This window comes from Notamacropus eugenii, chromosome 5, assembly GCF_028372415.1.
Source record: "Notamacropus eugenii isolate mMacEug1 chromosome 5, mMacEug1.pri_v2, whole genome shotgun sequence".
Classification (NCBI taxonomy): domain Eukaryota; kingdom Metazoa; phylum Chordata; class Mammalia; order Diprotodontia; family Macropodidae; genus Notamacropus; species Notamacropus eugenii.
Window position 1 is genome coordinate 70,380,664 of NC_092876.1, and position 19,553 is coordinate 70,400,216.

General features: G+C 46.3%; 1 protein-coding gene across 5 annotated transcripts in view; it reads right to left on the reverse strand.

Annotated features, from left to right (window-relative positions):
- MECR (mitochondrial trans-2-enoyl-CoA reductase) overlaps positions 1 to 19,553 on the reverse strand; it is a 41,667-nt gene that overhangs the window by 3,022 nt on the left and 19,092 nt on the right. For all 5 annotated transcript variants that reach the window (XM_072609617.1, XM_072609620.1, XM_072609621.1 and 2 more), the window contains 5 exons: positions 16,207 to 16,350; positions 13,575 to 13,677; positions 12,553 to 12,655; positions 7,521 to 7,594; positions 133 to 193 (listed from right to left, as the gene is read on the reverse strand). In XM_072609617.1, the coding sequence (XP_072465718.1) occupies positions 133 to 193; positions 7,521 to 7,594; positions 12,553 to 12,655; positions 13,575 to 13,677; positions 16,207 to 16,350 (485 nt within the window). The remainder of the gene's footprint in view (positions 1 to 132; positions 194 to 7,520; positions 7,595 to 12,552; positions 12,656 to 13,574; positions 13,678 to 16,206; positions 16,351 to 19,553) is intronic.

Sequence of the window (19,553 nt, forward strand, 5' to 3'; positions counted from 1 at the left end):
CAGAAAAGAGCAGAGCATTAGAGTGAAAGGTGGAAATGCCAAGGCCTGGTCTGAGGTGTCAGGGAGGGAGCCCAGTTCTTCCCTGACACCTTTTCCACCTCAGGATGGCAAGGAAGTCCTGTGCTCACTTACCACTGAGGCTGTGATGGGTTGCCGGGCCATCCCTCCATAGGTCACCATGGTGCCGCCATGCCTGGAGAAACAGCAGAGATAAGGGGCTGGAGAGGAGGCCTTCTCTAAGCGTGTCTGCTGTGGGGGCAGTTTGGAACAGCTCTGGGGGAAATGGGCTCCACTCCTGGCTCTGCTACCAAGGAGGTGCATGACTTAAGCCAACACTTTTTGGGACTCTGTTTCCTCTTCAGTAAAAGGAGGCTCTCCTCAGCTCGGACAGTTTATGCTAACATTCTGTGCTCTGTATTCTAAAGTGCCTTCTAGCTCTGACATTTGATGTCTGAGTCACACAATAAAGCATATGGCTAGTACCCTACAAATGATGCTCTATACAGTACTTCATTTCTGCCACAGATTGGCCCTACTGTTGTTGTGCAGTGGGGTCTGACTCTCTGTGACCCCATTGGGGGTTTTCTTGGCAGAGAGACCACAACAGTTTGCCATTTCCTTCTCCAGCTTGTTTCAGATGAGGAAACTGAGGCAAACAGGGTGACTTGCCCAGGGTCACATGGCTAGAAAGTGTCTTAAGGCTGGATTTGAGCTCATGAAGAAGACTCTTCTTGACTCCAGACCCAGCACTCTATCCATGGCGTCACCTAGCTGCCCCAACAGGCTAGTTCAGTTTCTCTCAAAGCATACCTCCTCAGACACATCTTTAATCCACCAATCTTCCTCACCCCTCTCCAGTCGAAAATTTTCTTTTTCTTCAAAAGTTACTTTGCATTTCCTTATCTGTGTACATGTCGTATTCCCCAGTAGAATGTAATTTCTTTGAGGAAAGGGGGAACATTATTGTCTTTGTCCACTGACCAGCACAATGATCCTTGTACACGGTAGGCCCTTCATGTTTGCTGAATTCAACTAAGTTACTAAGTGCCAACTATGTTGAAGGTGCTGTTGTTATACAGCATCCCCTAATTAATACATGACTGGTAGATTATCACACACATAAGAACAGTCAAATATTCCCAGAATCGGAGGTGATGCTAAGCTCCATCACTCAACTCTACCTGGAATCACAGAAACTGAAGGAATTGGATAGGCCCTGAGGAAGGGACCTTAGGACACAGTGCTAAGCCCTTAACTAGGGATTTCCTCTACAGAATTGCCAGTGAGTCATCATCTGGCCTCCACCTGAAGAACCTTCCTGAACAGAGAGCCCTTGAGGCAGCCTATCCTGCCTCCAAAGGTAGCCACAACTGCCAGCAATCTTCCCCTTACATTTTCCTAAATCTGTCTCCCTTCTATGGTCAAGCTTTGTCCTAGTTTTCTTTGGAGGTCAAGCAAATAGCCCTTCAAATATGGCAGGATAGCAAGCTATAATCCTCCTTCTAAGTCTTCTCTTCTCTGGGTTCCTTCCACAGATCCTGCTACAGCCTGATCTCCAGGCCTCAATATCCATGTTGGCTTACTGGTCAACAAGACCAACATGGCTGATAGATCACAGGTGAATAGAAGGGAGAAGGATGATGTGGGAAGAACATTGGGACATCAAATACAAACCTTGGTTCTGCTATTACTAGGAACCTGTGTGGCCTAAAGCAGGCTCCTTCCCATCTCTTGGGCACCTGTAAAATGAGGGAGCTCAATGAGGGTGGTCTAAGACACTGCTCTGGCCACATTCTCTCTCCAAGACCTCTTCAAAACCATAAGACTGAAAAACAAAGGGAAAGTGATAATCCTATCTTTCATACATTCCTAAAGAACTGGAACTCTGAAGAAATTACTGTGATTTCATCAGTGCTGGGAACTTCAGATGATGTGACTCGCCCAGGGTCATAGTTAGTTAAATATCAGAGATGGACTGAACTCAACTCCTCCTAACTCTCTGTAGAGCTCACCATCCATTAAGCCACACTGCCTCTAGAGAAAATGATGAGCCAATAGTTCTGAGACTCTGCCCGTTACATCAAACTGGCAAATACAATAAAAAAGATAGTAAGATTGCAGGTGCAGCTGTGGCAAAACAGGCACACTATCTGGTAGAATCTTGAACTGGTCCAACATTTCTAGAAAGCAATACAGAATTACAAAATAAGTGACAGAAATGTTCAGACACTTTGCCTTTACCACTACTGGAATAATATCTTAAGGTGAATATGATCGATAAAAGAGACCTGTTCAAAGGTACTAATAGCAAAATGCTGGAAATAAACTAGGTATCCATGGACTGGAGTGGCTGAACAAATCATTATGGCAGGTTAATATAACAGAATATCATTGTGCCATAAGAAAAGACAAATAATTCAAAGAATTACAGGATGACTTATATGAAGTAGAACAGAAGGAAGAAATAACTAAGAGAACAATACACACTCCCAGATTTGCACTTAAAGCTAACAACAAATCCCCATTTTGTACACAACAAAGGCAAAGGGACACAGCTGGGGAACAATGGGAGAATAGTGTATTTCAGCCATACTTTGTATCATCATTGATAAACTAGGTGTTGTGCTTTTACCATGCATGACTATTTTTCTTGTGCTCCTGATAACACTTCTGAATACACATCCATGTGCACTTGCTAATAGAACTCAAAACAAAACTTTTTAAACAAGAACCCTAGCTCGTTAGCTAAAGATGGACAGGTCTTACAAGGAAGCATGTGAATGCCTCTTACAGGAAACATTCAACCCATGGATGGATGACTGTCAGGCATGTTACTGAGGTCATTGAGGTGGAGGTGAAATCAGATGACCTCTAAAATGAGGAAATCAGGCTGGGGCAGGGCAACCAGAAAGGGATGTTCCAGAGATACCTTCCTCGAGTCAGTCAATTAACCATCATTTATTAAGTAGTTACTCTGTGTTATTTGTTACTGTCCACTCGTGTCTGACTCTCCATGACCCCATTTGGGGTCTTCTTGGCCAATATACTGGAAAGGTTTGGTGTTTCCTTCTCCAGCTCATTTTACAGATGAGAAAAGTGAGGTGAACAGGGTGAAGTGACTTGTCCAGGGTCACACAGCTGGATTTGAACTCGGAAAGATGAGTCTTCCTGACTCCAAGAGTAGCACTCTCTCTGCTGCCCTTCCTCTGTGAGGTATAGTGCTGGTGAAGGAGTCAGTGTTGTGAAGTTGACAAGGCACAGATGCTGGAGTTAGGGAGCACTGGGTTTGGATCCTGCCTCAGATGCTTACTAGTTTATTTTCTCTCACCCTCTGTTTCGTCATCTGTAAAACGGAGACAATAATACCTACAGCATTTTGCTATCTGGCTGTGAAGATTAAATGAGGGGATATATACAAAGTACTCTCCAAACTTGAAGACAGCATGTACAAGGTCAACTCCTTGTTTTGGTCTATAGTTTGCACAGTTCAGGTCTGCCTTTAGCAAAACTTAAGACTAGTATACAGATCCTATGAACTGCCAAATATCTGGCTCATAGGCTCTTGGAGAGGGATGGAATGTACCTCATAAAAGCTGGTAAAAACATATTTGGTAATAACTTGTCTTGGTCCCAAAGAAGAGATAAGGGTCCTTCTCTAGTGGGGAAGCTTGGCACAATGGGGACAGCCCTTGCTCTGGAGTGAGAGAATTCAGGTTGTTTCATGCCTCTGACGTTTGCTACCTATGTCACCGTGGACTTACCCTACATGGTGCTCGGTTTCCTCATTGGTCAAAAGAGGGGATGGTGTTGGACTAATCATTGGAGCCAAAGTCAAATAAAAATGGATCTTTGCTGGTGTGTACTGACTTAGAAGATCCCCCAGACAGTGAGTTAGACACCTCTGAACTAGGCAGCTGCTGAGGTACTTCCAGCTCTCATATGATCATCCTATGATCCTGGAAGTCACTTAGCCTCCCAGGGTCTCAGCTTCCTCATCTGCAAAATGAGTGAAGGACAGATAATGCACTAGTCATAGACAAGTTTGTATTTCACCTAGAGGCATCAGGGAGATCCTGAAACTTCTGGAGTTAGGATTCAAAAAAATTCCAAGAAGTTGGAACACTGGGCTGAACTGAATAAGATGCAATACAGAGGAAAATGAAAGTCTTACACGGTAGTTCAAAAGGTCAACCAGACAAGATGGCCCAGTTGTGCCAGTTTGTCTAAAGAGATCTGGGAGTTTTAATGGCCTACAAGCTCAGTGTGAGTCAACATGGAACAACATGTGACATGGAAGCCAAGGGGGTTAAGGAAACCTTAAGCTACAGTAAGAGGCAGAACATCCAGGGTTAGGGAGACGGTCACTTCACTGGGAATCCAGGAATGGAGCCTTGCATGCAGTCCTGAGTACCACATTTTAGGAAAAGTCATAGAGAAGTGAGAATGTCCAGAGAAGGGTCTTCAGAAATGGGAAGAACCCCAAGTTCACAGCATATAACATTCAGCAGAAGGAACCAAGGAAGCTCAATATGGAAAAGACTTAGGGGAGAATGTACTTCCTGTTTTTAAATTTTTAAAGTGCATGGAAAAGAGAGTAGAATTGTTTGATTTGGCCACAAAGGGCAGAATGAGGAGTGAAGAGTAGAAGCTGCAGAGATGCAGATTCAGACTGGACAGAAGGAAAAAGTTCCTAGGAATGAGAGCAATCCACAAATGGGATGGGTGGCCTAGGTGCTGGTTTCTCTTTTCCACTTGGACCTGAAGTAGAGGACTCAAGTTGTCAGAGAATGGGTTGGGTCGGATGGAGAATGAGTTGAGTGACAAGGCCTCTGAGGTCCTTTCCAATGCGGAGGGGGCTGTGATTTACCTCTTCAGTGCTTCTGCCCGTGGTCTGGTCCTTGGGTGAGAGGCCCCCTCCCCCACCATGGTTCATAGCTGAGTGGATACTTAGAGGCCTCCAGCTACATGGGACTCAGTAGAGGCTCACCTTCATACATATGCTGATTGGGTATGAGGAGGACTTCTGAGGAACAATAACCAAGCTTACAAATCAGTAACAAGGAGTGGGAAGGAATTATTCACTGTTCAAAAGAACTTACCTTTCCTTTTGATACCTAGCTCCCATGGAAAATGTTTCAATTAGTCAAACTGTGATCCATGTGCACCAAGGGGAATCGGCTGTTTTCATCTGCTCTTACCCACAGCTTCAGAAGCATTAGTCTTGTTAGTGTATCCTGCTCTTTTCTCCAATTACATTTGGAGCCCTTCAAGAGAGGGATCAAAGCCTCTCAGTTTGTTTGATACTGCCTGCCTAGATCAGCACTGCAGGGTGGGTGGAGGTGGGGATGGGAGGGAGGTGCTCCTCCATTCCATTCTCCAAAGGCAGGGGAGAGAGGGGGCCTAACAAATGATGATCTCTGCCAACACTAAGACTGGCAACCTGGCTCATTGTTCCAAGAGGAGCTAGGTTCACTCACATCAAGAAGGGCACTAGGGGAAAGATTTGGAAAGCTCTTTCAGGCTCCAGATACACTGGAAGGCCTTATAGAGAGAGGGAAGCAGAGGGTGTGTAGAAAATTCAAACAACTTATAATTACTTATCAACTATTACAATCCCATTAGTTCATTATTTGAGTTAATCCCATGTCACTGGCTTTCATGGGAAGTAAATCTTGCAACATTTGCAACATTTCCATGCATCATTCAGTTCCTGTGAAATCTGGAAGAATTTTAAACCTCTTAAGAGGATTATCCTTCCCAAATTCCGCCTCATATTTGTTTAATACTTCATATTTTTCAATACTCTTTCACAAGCTTCATGTCAGTCAATGTGTGGGGGATGGGAGTGGTAAGTAGGTTACGTCAACTTTGTTTTATTGACCAAAAAAGCCCAAAACACGGAGAGGATAAATACCCATCTAAATGAGGCCTCTTCCACTCAGCAGGTCCCAAACAACATATTCTCTTTTCTCCCAAAGTCCCCCTCCCCCTAAGTTTGCTCTTTTGCTCTTAGCCTCCTTCCAGTCACTTAGGTTTGTAACCCGCTCTCATCCCCTGTATTCAACCTGCTGCCAAGTTTTGTGGATTTTACTTCCCAATCTCTCCCAACTGGTCTCAGGCCCATCATCCTTCCAACCCATCTTCTACATGGCTGCCAATGTGATATTTCTAAAACCCAGATCTGGCCACACCACCCCCCTAGTTCAAAAAGCTTTCTATGGCTTTCTATTGCCTCTCAGACAAAATGCAAATTCTTCTATTTGGTAAGTAAAGCCCTCCTACTCTGGCTCCATCCTACCTTCCCAGGCTTCATACACACCACTCCCTTTTGGGCACTCTCTGATCCAGCCAGACCACCCACATCTGTGCCTCTGTAAGGCTGTCCCCAGGCCTGGAACATATTCCTTCCTTACTTCAGTCTTTTAGAATTTTTAGTGTCCTTCCTTCAAAACTCAGCTCAAGCACCACCTCCTGTCTGATGACTTTCCTCAATCCCTGACCTTTCATTCCCCCCATTACCTGGAGTCTACTTTGTATACATTTCATATTTACTCATGTATGTACAAGTTATTTCCCTTAAAAGAAATGTAAGCTGCTGGCAGATATGGACTACTTCGTTTTTTGTCTTTTTCTCTTGAGTGCTCAGCACAGTGCCTGGCATGCCCTATGCTTTGGCTGGATGGACTGACCTAAGTCACACCACTGGTCATCACTGCCATCACTGACCTTGGCTCTTCTCACTAGATCCTTTTGGTATTTTCTAGCTAGTATCAATGGTTGAATTCTGAGGCTCACCAGGAAGAGGAATGAGAATTATACATGAAAGGGGCCTTCAAGACCATCCAACGGCTCTTAACCTGAGGCCTCTGGGGGTCTGTGAACTTGGATGGGGAAAAAAAAATCTTGATTTTTACTAATCCCTAAACGAAATCTGGCATTTCCTTCAAATATTTAAAAACAGAATCCTTAGAAGAAGTGTACACCTTCACTAGACTGCCAAATGGTTCTTGACAAAAAGAATTAAAAAAAAAACAAACCCAACAAAAAGAATTAAGATCCCCTGGCCACAGAAAGATGCTGAGAGAAGTGACTTGCACCAGGTCACACAGCAGGTTAATGGCAGGGCTGGTGCTTGAACTCAGGGGTCCAAAACTAAGCCTCTCCAAAAGAATTCTGGGTGTTTCAGCTGGCAGGATGACTCAGATGCTTGCATCTGAGGTGGGACTGCCTCCCTAGCCTTACTGTCCAGCTGGGCTCTGGGTTTCCCACTATAAGCCTGTACGTATGGTTCAATGTGGTCTTCCTTTGCTACTATACTTACTAGACCACAAGAACTCCTTAAAGGCAAAGACTGTGTCTTACCCACCAGGCCTGTCATGGCACCATAATGCTATGGGTAGTCTGAGTTAGGTCGCTCTAAGCTCAGACGCCAGCTGCTGGCAAGGCTCATCCACTTGCCAGGCTGGTTTTTTTCTGATCTGTGGGCAGCCAGGCACACACACACTCACTCACTCACTCACCCCAGGTGTCGCATCAGTTCTGTGGAGCTCTTCCCACCAACACAATTGAGTGCAAGTTGAGGCCGAGGAAAGTTCTGAAAAACAAGGAACCGGCAGAGTGGGTCAACTGCTACTTATGTGTATTGGGGCTTAACCCCAACAGGTTCTCACCCCTTCCCATCCCTGCAATGAAGCTGGAACTACTTGGCCCAGATGCCATCTTCAGACAAATGGCCAGGCACTGCCCACAAGAACCTGTTCACCAGCCCACAGCCATCACCAACTTTGACACTCCACCCTGTCCTTACTCTGCCTGGATCTCCCCTGGACCTTCTGGTCCTGAAGTCATGTCCTCAGTGCTTCTCTGTGGCTATACATGTGCACTTTCTGATCTTCCCCACTTTGAGGCAGCACAGGGATAAATACCAGACCAGGAAGCAGGAACCTGGGCTCCAGCCCTGGCTCTACTGAGGACTTTGTATGTGACTCTGGACAGGTTGCTCCCCTTCTCTGTGCCTCAGTTTCCTCCACTGTAAAATGAGGGAACTGGATGATCTGAATGTCTCTTCCAGCTCTGAACAGCTGACTCCAGGTTACAAGTTCACTGGAGGCAGGGGTTACAGGAGGCCCTTGACATCTTCATGGGACATGGACTTAGGCTCCTACCAGAGAGAGAGTTCAAGAATACTGTCCTGCGCCTGGAGGAGGTGGAGAAAACTGTCATTTAAATAGCTGGAGATGAGAAGGCTCAGAGGAGAAGTGAACTTTAGACTTGATATCCAAGTGATACCAATGAGAGGCATCTGAGAATGGGATGGGGACTGGGCTCCTCCCACTGCTGCTCTCCCTGGGTTTGGGCTGCACTGATGGCTGTTAAGGTGTCCTGCGACTCTCAGGTTCTATGATTCAGGGGAGGGCTATCGTGTGAAAAACGGAATCAGCTTTGTTCTGTTTGGTTCTGGAGGAGGAGCACCAAGAGGCAAACTGAGACTACGACAGGAAAAAGTTCTAAAGGATCAAAGCTAAGTGGAATGGACTGACTTGGGATGTGATTGATCCCTTGATAAGCATTTTCTGGTGCCCACCAGGGCACTCAGTTGGGCATTCTCTCTCACTGGAAGCCTGATTGTCAGGTATGTGGCAGCAAGGAATCCCTGAGACAGATAAACTGGATGACCTGATCATTCCTTTCAATTCTAAAAATCTGTGAACAGTAGCTGACATGTGTAAGGCAGCTAGGTGGCGCCATCGTGCATAGAGTACCATGCCTGGAGTCAGAAAGACTTGAACTCCAATCTGGCCTCAGATACTCACTAGCTGGATGACCCTGGGCAAGTCACTTAACCCTATTTGCCTCAGTTTCCTTATCTATAAAATGAGCTGGAGAAGGAAATGGCAAAGCGCTCCAGGATCTTTGCCAAGAAAACCCCGGATGGGGCCATGGAAAGTCGGACATGGCTGAAACGACTCAACAAAAATCAATGCAAAGGATGCCTCCTTAAGGTTTACGAAGCACTGTGCACAGATTGTCTTATTTGAACCTCTCAATGAGCCAGGAAAGTAGGTTCTACAGGCTTTATCTCCATTTTCGAGAGGGGAAGCCGGGGTTCAGGGAGGTCCCAGAAGTGTCTGAAGGCTGCATGTTTGGTCTTGAGTGCCCACTGCCTGGCACACAACAGGGAGCTAATAAATGTTTGTTGAATGACCGGATTCAAACCCAGTTCTTCCCTTGATTCTTCCACCTTGGTGTTCCAGCCTCAATGGGCATTATTTTCCTTCTTGTATTCTACGATCCAAGCTGGCCTTCTCTGTATCCCTCACATGTGATACTCTATCTCCCATCTCCAAGTCTTTGCACTAACTGTGCCCCATCCTTGGAACGCACCCCCTCCTCACCTCTGCCTCACGTAAAACCTTTATTCAAGGCACAGCCAAAATTACCTACATGAAACCTTTCCTGATCCCAATCAAATGCCTTGAATTTAACTTCTTTGTACTTATTCTCTACTCTCCAAAGTATCAATTCTTTCTTAACTGATGAATCTAAAGGCCTGTCTCAATCATCCCCACCTTAATTGACCTCTGTATGGCCTTTGATACCATTGAAGATGCTTCTATCCTGCATAGTCCTGCTGGGTTTCCTATCTGTCAGAGAGCCTCCTCTCAGTCCCCTTTGCTAGATTTTCATCCTGGTCATGCTTTCCATCCAAGGGTGTCCTACAAGGTTTTGTCCCAGACCAGGGGTGGAGAACGTGTAGCCTCAAGGCCACATGTGGCCCCCTAGGTCCTCGGGGGCGGCCTTTTGACTGAGTCCAAGTTTTACAGAAAAATTCTTTTATTAAGTGGATTTGTTCTGTGAAATTTGGATTCAGTCAGAGGGCTACACCTGAGGACCTATAAGGCCACATGTGGTCTCAAGGCTGCAGGTTCCCCACCCTTGTCCTGGACCCTCATTTTTCCCTCTACACTATCTTACTTGGTGATCTCATAAGTTCCTGTGAGTTCTGATATAATCTGTACCCAAAATTCTGTTAAATCTTATTTCAGCCTTAACATCATCTCTAATATGTATCTTCTCTGTACCAACATAGCCACGGCCCTAGTACAGACCTGTACCCCTTTTTACTTGCTCTACTGCAATATCTAATCTGCCTCCTCGCCTCAAGTCTTTCCCTACTCCAGTCCATCTTCCCCTCAGCTGCCAAAGTACTTTTTCTAAGGTGTGGGTCTCACCTTGTCACTGCCCTACTTCGTAAGTCCCTCTGAGATCAAATATGCTCCACGGATGACCTGTTGTTTCTCACACATCTTCCAACTCTTTACCTTTGTGATGGCCATCATCTTCCACACCTAGAATCCTCTCTTTTGACTCCCTGGCTTCCTTTAAGACTTGGCTCAACTCCTACCTTTTGCAGGAGGCCTTGTTCTCCTAGCTGCTGGTGCCTCTCATTTGAGTACATATGTATTGAACATATATAGTTTGCATGGTATCTCCCCATTAGACCGAAAGCTCCTCAAGGGCAGGGCCTGTTTTTACCTTTATTTGCATCCTTAGTGCTTAGCAGGGCGCCTTGAATAAAGTGCTTACCAGGTACTTACCGAATGACCGATAAAGGTTTGTAGCTGATTGGCTATATAGACATACTTGGTGTTTTCTCCATCACTGTCGATTCTTTGTGAGCAAGGATTGCTTCACTGTACTTACAATCCTGGCACCTAGCACGATGGCTGGCCTACAGCAAGTGTCCACAAAACTGTTTTAAGAAATATTCTGATGGCTGTATTCCAACAGAGTTGGTTTCCTCTGCAATCTCATGTATTTCTTTTTGCTTTTCATTTGCACTGAAAAACATGTTAATTTCATTTGCACTGAAAAAATGTGATTCTTCTCAGAATGGGGTCCCATAGACTTCACTAGTCTGCCCAAGGGGCTCAGGACACAGATAAGCAGAATCACCCTTGGTCTAGAGGCCTTCTCCCTGACAGAATCGAAAAATTTAAAATAACATTATAATTGTGCCCTGGCACAACGCCTTGGGCCCAGCAGGCAATGGAAAAATGCAGAGCAACCCAAGACAGGGGAGCTCTGGTGAGGGTCCCCCTTGCAAGGGTGCTGGTCATCTGCGGTCTGGCCTATAGACTAATAGAAGACAGCATGTATGCTTATTTCAAACGACCCATGACTTCACTGAGGAGGTTGCTTCCTGTACTGATGCAGCTCACATACCACTCTTCTTTCTATGCCTTAGGAGTTTAATAAATTGCTGTGGCCAAAAGATTTCATCAGCTGGTGATGAGCTGGTAGGTCCTGGGAACCTCGCGAGGCTAGGCTGTGGAAGTTTATTCCAAATGAGATAATGGATGTCAATGTTCTGAAGGCTGTAGAGTGCTCTAGAAGCATGAGCCAGAGGGTTCTTGCTACTCGCAGGGTGACTGCTGTGCTAGGGTGAGATTTGGGAGTCTGGCTGAGGATCAGACAATCTCAGGTGTTAGTGGATGGGGAAGAGGCCTTAGAGATTTTGTGGAACTAGCCTCCCTCCACCGTACTGATGGGGATAAAAGGTCTAGGGAGAAGTGACTGGCCCCAAGCCAGGCTTGAGTCTGCTCCTCAAGGCTTTGGGCTGCTCCTCTTACAGCATGCTGGCTCTCTGTTGTGAATTTTTCCTCTATTTTGTCTTCCACTTTCTTTTTAGTGTTTCACAGCTTGGGCAGCTAGGTAGTGCAGTGGATAGAGCACCAGTGCAGGAGTCAGGAGGACCTGAGTTCAAATCTCACCTCAGACACTTGACACTCACTAGCTGTGTGACCTTGGGCAAGTCACTTAACCCCAACTGCCTCCTCCTGGGTCATCTCCAGTCCTCCTGATGAATAAGGCTGGTAACCTGCACAGTCCTCCCTCACTCAAAACAAAGTCAAGTGCATGTCACATCATTATTTCTCTGATGGCATGGTCTTCTTTGGCAATGAAGGACGAACACACAGAGTCTTTCACAAGGCCTATGGGATTCTGCCCCAAGGGGTGTGTGTGCTGATTTGTTCTGTTAACTAATGACTGGACAGATGCTTTTTCCAGGAAAGAAGAGAGGTTTCTATGTGAGGAAAACTGGGGAAATTCTCCAAATTCAAGACTGGCTGCTTTCAAGAATCATAGACTTCATGGCATCATAGAGCAGTAGTAAGAGATTTCAGAGGGTTTCTAGTCAACCCTTCCCTTCCCTTCCCCCTGCCCTCATTTTACTGACTGAGAAAGTGAGGCCCAGAGATGTTCTGCCACAAGATCGTGGCTCTAGTTAGAAGGAACTTCAAAGGTGATCCAGTCCAATCCTTTCCTTCTACACTTGAGGGAGCTGAGACCCAGGGAGGTTAGCTCTGGCCTGCCCAAGGTCCTACAGACAGCAGATAGCAGAGCGGAACTTTGAACCCAGGTCTGCAGACTTCAAATTCAGGGCCCTCTTCACTAAGCCATGCTATTTTTCAAAGTCACACACTGGCCCTTTGGCTTCTCTACATCAAGTTTTATTTGGTCTAGAGAATACAACACTAGCCCAAGTACCTTGAAGAAGTCTTTCATCTCTGGCTTTCTCATTTCCTCCTCTGTGAAGACATGTTCAGCCCCCAGGTCCTTCAGTCTGTCTGTCAGCTTCTGGAGATCTGGCCTAGGCCCCAAACAGAACCAAAGGACCTGAGTCACACTGTTCTCACCAAGGCTCCCCATGTGGCTCAGGGCCCTAGAAGCCAGGGCTCCAGGGCTCCTAATTCCCAACAGCCAGAGACTCTCCTTGAGACAAGCCAGGCTCTTTTCTCACTTTAAAAGGGTCATGACTCTGTCCTGCTCCCTTTCTCATGCTGTTATACTTTAGAACAAATCAGCTCACTCCTTTTATTCCTCCTACTGGAATATCCATAGGATATCATGCCCCATTGCCTATTCTCTCACTCCCAAGATTATTGCAAGGGCCACCCGAGGGTGCTTGGGCAATCAGAACAAGCTGAGGACCAGGGTCAGAAGTGGGGGCAGCACTGTGGCTCTGGCCTTGGAGCCCCCCTAGAGGGGCTGTACCACACTTCTGACATGGGAGGCTTGGGAAACTCTGCTCAAAGAACAAAGCAAATAGCAGTGGCTGTTCTGAAAATAGGGCCCTAGTTCCTTCCCATGTGATGAGAGTACCAAATAAGAGTGGATAGCCAAGAAAGGGCATTCTCCCTTTAATTCTTGATGTTTTATACATCCAACCAAGCCACCTTCATTTCACTCTGCAAGGCTGACTCGAGTCCCTGGCATGGGAGAAATCAGGTCTGGTGCTTCACTGAGGTTTCTGTGATCTAGGGTCAGAGCTGGGAACAGCACAGTTGGCTTTTCTCAAATCTACTAGAGGCACATTTGCATATACAGTTCTTAGGAACCTTCTTGAAGATGGCCTCACTGTAATCCAGCTTCTTTCCCAGCTCCTGCTAGCTGCCTTGCTTGTCCTTTAGTCAGGGGTCTTGTAACAATCTTTGAGGGTATCCTGAAAGACCCCATGACAGATTCTGTGACAAAGCACATAAGCCACAGTCCAACTCCTGCTCCCCTACCTGTCTCGCACAATGTTGATGGTCCTCAGGCCCAAGGCTGCAGCAATCTGAATGACTGCTTGTCCCACTGCACTGTTGGCTCCGTTCTGGATGACAGAGTCTCCTAGAGTGGTGGAAAGAGAAACACAACTCAAAAGGCCATGCCTTCCCTGCCCAGGCCCTCCCAGTGCGGGCTCCTAGGGCCAAAGTGGGTCTCATGTTGTCATTCAAGACAATGCTCTCAATCAGTCAACAAGTATTTATTAAGGATCTACTATATGCCAGGTACTATGGTAGGCCCTGAGGATACAAAGAATGAAAGGATTCCTCACTCGGAATAGGCTTACGCTTCAGTGACTTCTCACTAGGATCACTTTGGGGCAGGGTCCTAGCCCTAGATCCATCTGTTGCTTATTCAAAGATCCTTTGTTCTGATCACTGTGTAACAGAGAAGGAAGCAGTCACTCAACCCACGCTGGTTAGGGTGAGGGTTGGACAGAGCCTGGGATATCAGCCAGGGTCCAGCCATGGAGGAGTCAGGTTCTGTCTAGAGGACTGTCTTCTTCCTCTGGAGATACAATTCCTGTTCCTTTGTCCCAATGATAACAGACAGAGAAGCCTTGGTATTCTGAGGATGTGCTGCAAGGCCATGAGCCTCTTGCTAAATGAGGGAGGGTGGGAGGCTGTTCGGGCTCTAATTTTAGGTGATGGCTGACAGGGGTCCTGCTTTAGCTCTAATTCACTGTGTGACTTTGGACAAGTCATTTCCCCTTTATAAAAGGCTTAAATTCCATCCTCTGAAGTGAGAGGTTTGGATGGCATGGCTACTGAGTTCCCTTCTAGCCCTGACGTTCTACTATTACCTCCCTAAGGACTTTGCAAGCTCTTACATGATAAGATCCCATTGGATTCTGATAGTCTGTTATATGTTCTAAGGGCCCTCCTAGTTGAGAGTTTATGTTCTAAGGCCTCCTCTCAGCTCTGATGTTCTGTTCTGAGAGCTTTCTAATTCTGAAATTCTAGGTTTCAAGTTCTCTTTCTGCTCTACCATTCTAGGAGCAGAAGAAATAGACACTCCTTTGGTTTAAATCTCAGTGAAGTTAAGAAATCCAAGCAAAATGGTGAGAAAGGCTCAAAGGGTAAACTTGTGTTTTGCTGGTTTAAGAAATGATAAGGGAAGTCAGCAGATCTCTAGGTATGGCTATGAAAGATTTGAAAACAAAAATAGGAAATGTTTTTTCCTCCATCTTAGGCAAACTATACCTGCCACAGTGAGGACTAGGAGACAAAATATTTGGGTATCACAGCCCCTGGAAACCAGGAAGCCATAGGTTTTAAGGAGCACAAGATTAGCCAAGCTAAACACACAGTCATGGCACACATGGGTTCTTCAGACTTAAGTCACTGTCAGGCCTCTGAGAACCACTCTCTATTTTAAGACTGATTCATGTCCCTTTCCCTCAAACAAAACAAAAACAAAAAACAATAACACCATGAACAAATATTCAGACAGGCTGCAGATTATCAGGCAGCTTCCCTTGACAATCAATAAAGAAATGATCCCAGGCCAAACCTGGACAAGAACTCACACCTGTGCCCTAGGTGAAATCCTACCCAGGCCTCTGTTTTATTCTTCTCTAAGGCAAGTTAACCAAGCAATCATTAAGCACCTACTCTGAACCAAAGTCTGTGCCAGGCACTGGAAATACAGAGACATCAAACAGTCCTTACTTCACTTCTGATGTACAGTTTACAGTCTACTGGAGAGGCAACATGTACACATACAAATATAACCAGATACAGATATATGTAAACACACACGCACACACACACAAATAAATACAAAATTTATACAAGATCTCCATGAAATACATGCAGGGTAATTTTGATGAGATCAGAACTAGCAGCTGGGGAAGAGGAAGGGAGATCAAGAACAGTCTCATGGCCAAGGTAGCCCTAGCTGGAGGTGAGGATGGAGTGAATTTTAGGCATGGTGGGGGGGTGGGAGAGACAGACTGGAAAAGTGTGGAGATGGAAAATGAGCATCTGATGGATGAAAAACAGCAAGATGGCCTGCAGCAATGCAGGGGGAGGGAGGTGATGTATAACAGGGATGGAGAAGCAAGGTGGAGCCAGACTGTGAAGCACTTTAAATGTTATAGAAGGGAATTTCTATTTAACTCTAGGTAAGAGGGAGCAACTGGACTTTAATGAGTAGGGGAGTGACATGGTCAGACCTATGTTTTAGGAATATCACTGACAGATATGTGGAGGATGAAGTGGAGAAGGGAGGTACCTAAGGGATGGATACAGAGCAGGAGGCTCCTGGAATGGAACGGGGAGTGGTAGCTGTATGAGAAGAGACCATGGGATGGAGCGGGGGAGACAAGTCAGGGTAAGTGAGGGAGGAGCCCAGGAAGTCACTCTGCCGCCTCAGGTGAATTCTTCTGGTTGAACCAAGGTTAGTGTCCCCCGGTCTTCCTGCATACTCACTGTTACAGAGAGCAGAGCAGAGGGAGAGGAGAACACTCTGGACCGCTAGTGACCCCCCTCCTGACTCATAGGCTAAGGTTATTCTGATGGACTGTATTCCTCTCAGCTCCCCAGGGGCCCCCAGATTAGGACTGTGCACAGCTCCACTTCAGTCACTCACCAGGTTGTAGCTGTTCGAAGTCCAACAGCATCCTGTAGGCAGTGCAGGGGTTTATGCTCAGGGTGGCTGCACAATGCAGGGGAATGTCGCTTGGGATCCCAATAAAGGACTTTTCATTGGCTACAACTTCAGCACGCCAGGTTCCTAGGTCAGAGAAGATCAGTGTTCACACACCAAAGGCCTGAAGCTCAGTACCTTCCCTCTCCAAACTCTTCATCTCTCCAGGTTTTTACTCTGCTCTGCAAAGGCCTCAAAATCCGATGTTCTAAAACATCTGGAAATAAGGAAGGATTTGAGGTCAGGAAAGAGAAGAATTACTGTCTCCAAGTCCTCAACTGCCCACCTCAGAGAGGGTTGATGTACAATACTGTGCTTGGTATACAAGAGATGCCTAATAAGTGTTTGTTGACTTAAGTATTCAGTCAAATGATCATAACACCCAAATCCAGAGAGCGCAAAGGAGAGAGGACTGTCTTTGGAATCCAGAAGACTGGGGTCCAAGTCCTGTCTCTGATACAACCAGGCTGAATTTGAATGCAACTTTCTAATGTGTGTGATCCTGGGTACTTTCAGTTTCCTTATCAGCAAAATGAAAGACAAAAAAAGCCTCAACTTCCCAGGGTTGTTCTGATGATTCAATGAGATAAAAGCAACCTGTGCATGTGGGTTACTTACCTTCCTTGTGTTTCAGGAAGTTCTCTAAGGCTAATAGCCACCCTGCATTGCTATAGAGCTCTAGAGTCTGCCAAGTGTTTTATATGTGGCATCTCTTTCGATCCTTAACACCACCCTGGGAGGAAGATGCTGTCATCACCCTCATTTGACAGGTGAAAAAACAGCTGAATGAGATGATGTGCCCAAGGGCACAAGCTAGTCTGTGGTTGAGGTAGAATTCAACCATGCTTGGCACATAGTAAGTGCTTAATGAATGTTTACTGGTTGTCTGAACTCAGGTCTTGCTGATTCCAAGGCCAGCACCTCACTTGCTGCCCTCTCCAGCTCCCCCCCTAAATGAGGGAACAGCTGCTGACCTTTTACATGACCCCAAATTCCTGAATTCCTTCCGAGCTGCTTTGAGTGCCCAGTCCCCACTGCCTGGTATTGACTGTGCACATATTTAGACTATACATGCCTATGTACATACATGTAGTCTCCTCCTTTAGAGTAGAAGCTCCGTGGAGGTAGGGAATGCTTAACTTTTGTCTTTTATATCCCCACTGCTTAGTTTCCCTATCTGTAAAATGAGTTGGAAAAGGAGATGGTGACCATTCCATGACTTTGCAAGAAAACCCCAAATGGGGTCACAAAGAGTCAGACAAGACTGAACTGCAACAAGCAATTAAGAAACGTTTTTTTCATTTGTTAACTGACTGAAGGAGTTTTTTGCGCTGTGACTTGTGACTTCACAGATATAGGGAACTTCCAGTGAGGAAACTCCTTAGATGTAGAGACTGTTTACACCAGTCCTCTCATGTGACAGATGAGGTTGAGACTCAAGGGAAGGGCAGTGACCAGCCCAAAGTCATGTAGCAGCCAGAGCCAGCAGAGTCCAAGCCTGCTGACTCTTAGACCACTGCTCTTTGTACCACACAATGGGATGGCACAGACACTTTGGTTACGCAACTATTCCAGGAAAGGGAAATAATTAGGAGGTCTCAATGAGAAGAGTCTCAGACAAGTAAAGGGTGGATGCAGAAACCTTAACCTCCCAGGGGTTCACTGTCTATCTGCCTCTAACTTCATCCCAGGGTAGGCCACAAAAGCTTGGCAGCACCTGCCACTCCCCTGGAGGCTAGAGAGGAAAATGAATGAAAGGGAAATGAAAGTAAATGGGAGTCTCTGCTCCACTCCATGGGTACAAATGCCCAGACACTGACCCAGAGTAGAATCCAAAGTCACCCTCACTGACCTGGCACAGACCCGGGGATGACTTTGGGGCTTCTTTGTTAATCTGTGGTCTGAAGAAAGATCCCAAGCTGTTCTGGGATCAGAACTCTCCTCTCCCTTGTCCCTCCCCTCCTCTAGCCTGAACGTCCAGTTCTCAGATTGTCCAGAAGCCAACCATCCTTTGCTTGGCCCATGAGTGGGTGGCTGGTCTAGCTGTTTCAAATGGCCTACTTCCTTGGGTGGCTGAAGGGGAGGGTGACTTGACCTAGCCCCAGAAACCTTCATCCAGCTGCTAGATCGCTAACAGCTCTAGCAGCTCTCCTGTGGGAAGTGGGCAGTGAGCAGCAGGGGCGTGCTGATAAGCTGCAACAGGGGCTCCCCTGTTCCCTCCAGGAGCAAATATAAAATGCTCTGGTTGGCATTCAAAGCCCTACATAGCTTGGCCCCTCCTCCCTTTCCAGTCTTCTTACACTTTACTCCTCTCCATGCACTCCATGATCCAGTGACAGTGAACCTCCTGACTGTTCCATGGATGCTACACTATCTCTGGGCTCCAGGTCTGGAATGTTCTCCCTCCTCTCTCTGACTCTGGCTTCTTTAAGTCCCAACTAAAATCCCACCTTCTATAAGAAGCTTTCCTCAGCCTCTCAATTCCAGGGCCTTCCCTCTCTTAATTACTTCCTAGTTATTCTATATGGGGCAGTGAGGTGGTGCACTGCATAGAGAGCCAGGTCTGGAGTCAGGAAGACTCATCTACCTGAGCTCACAGACAGTCTCAGACATTAGCTGTGTGACCTTGGGCAAATCACTTCACCCTGTCTGCCTCAGTTTCCTCATCTGTAAAATAGGCTAGAGAAGGAAATGGCAAACTGCTCCAGTATTTTTGCCAAGAAAACCCCAAATAGGGTCATGAAGAGTTAGATGGGATTGAAAAATGACTGCACAACAACTTACCCCATGCATAGCTCGCACTGTACAGATTTGTTTGCTTGCTATCTCTGGTGGTGTCCTTTGCCTCTTTTTGTATCTCTATTGCTTAGTGCCTGGCACACAGTAGGCGCTTTACAAGTGTTTGATTGAGGGGAAATAGTGAAGCCATGGGCACTTTGGGGGAATGGTCCAGAAACAAATCTGAGGACACTGGAGCCACAGAAAGGTCATTCTAATCCCCCAGGGCTCTTCCAAGATACTCCTGATGCTTTGCCATGTCAAGCAGGGGCCAAGGACAGATTTCCCTGGTGAAGCATTAGGATATGGATGGCAGCAAGGCTTCTGAATCTTTTTTTTTAAACGTCATGGACTCCTTTGGCAGTGCAACAAAAGCTACAGGGCTCCTTCTCAGAATAAGGGTTTTAAGTGTATCAAATAGAATCCACAGGATTTTTGGACAGATGAAGGCACCAGGCCTGAGTTTTCTGAGCAGGTGTACATAAACCTTGGTGAGGTCTTAATGACACGGA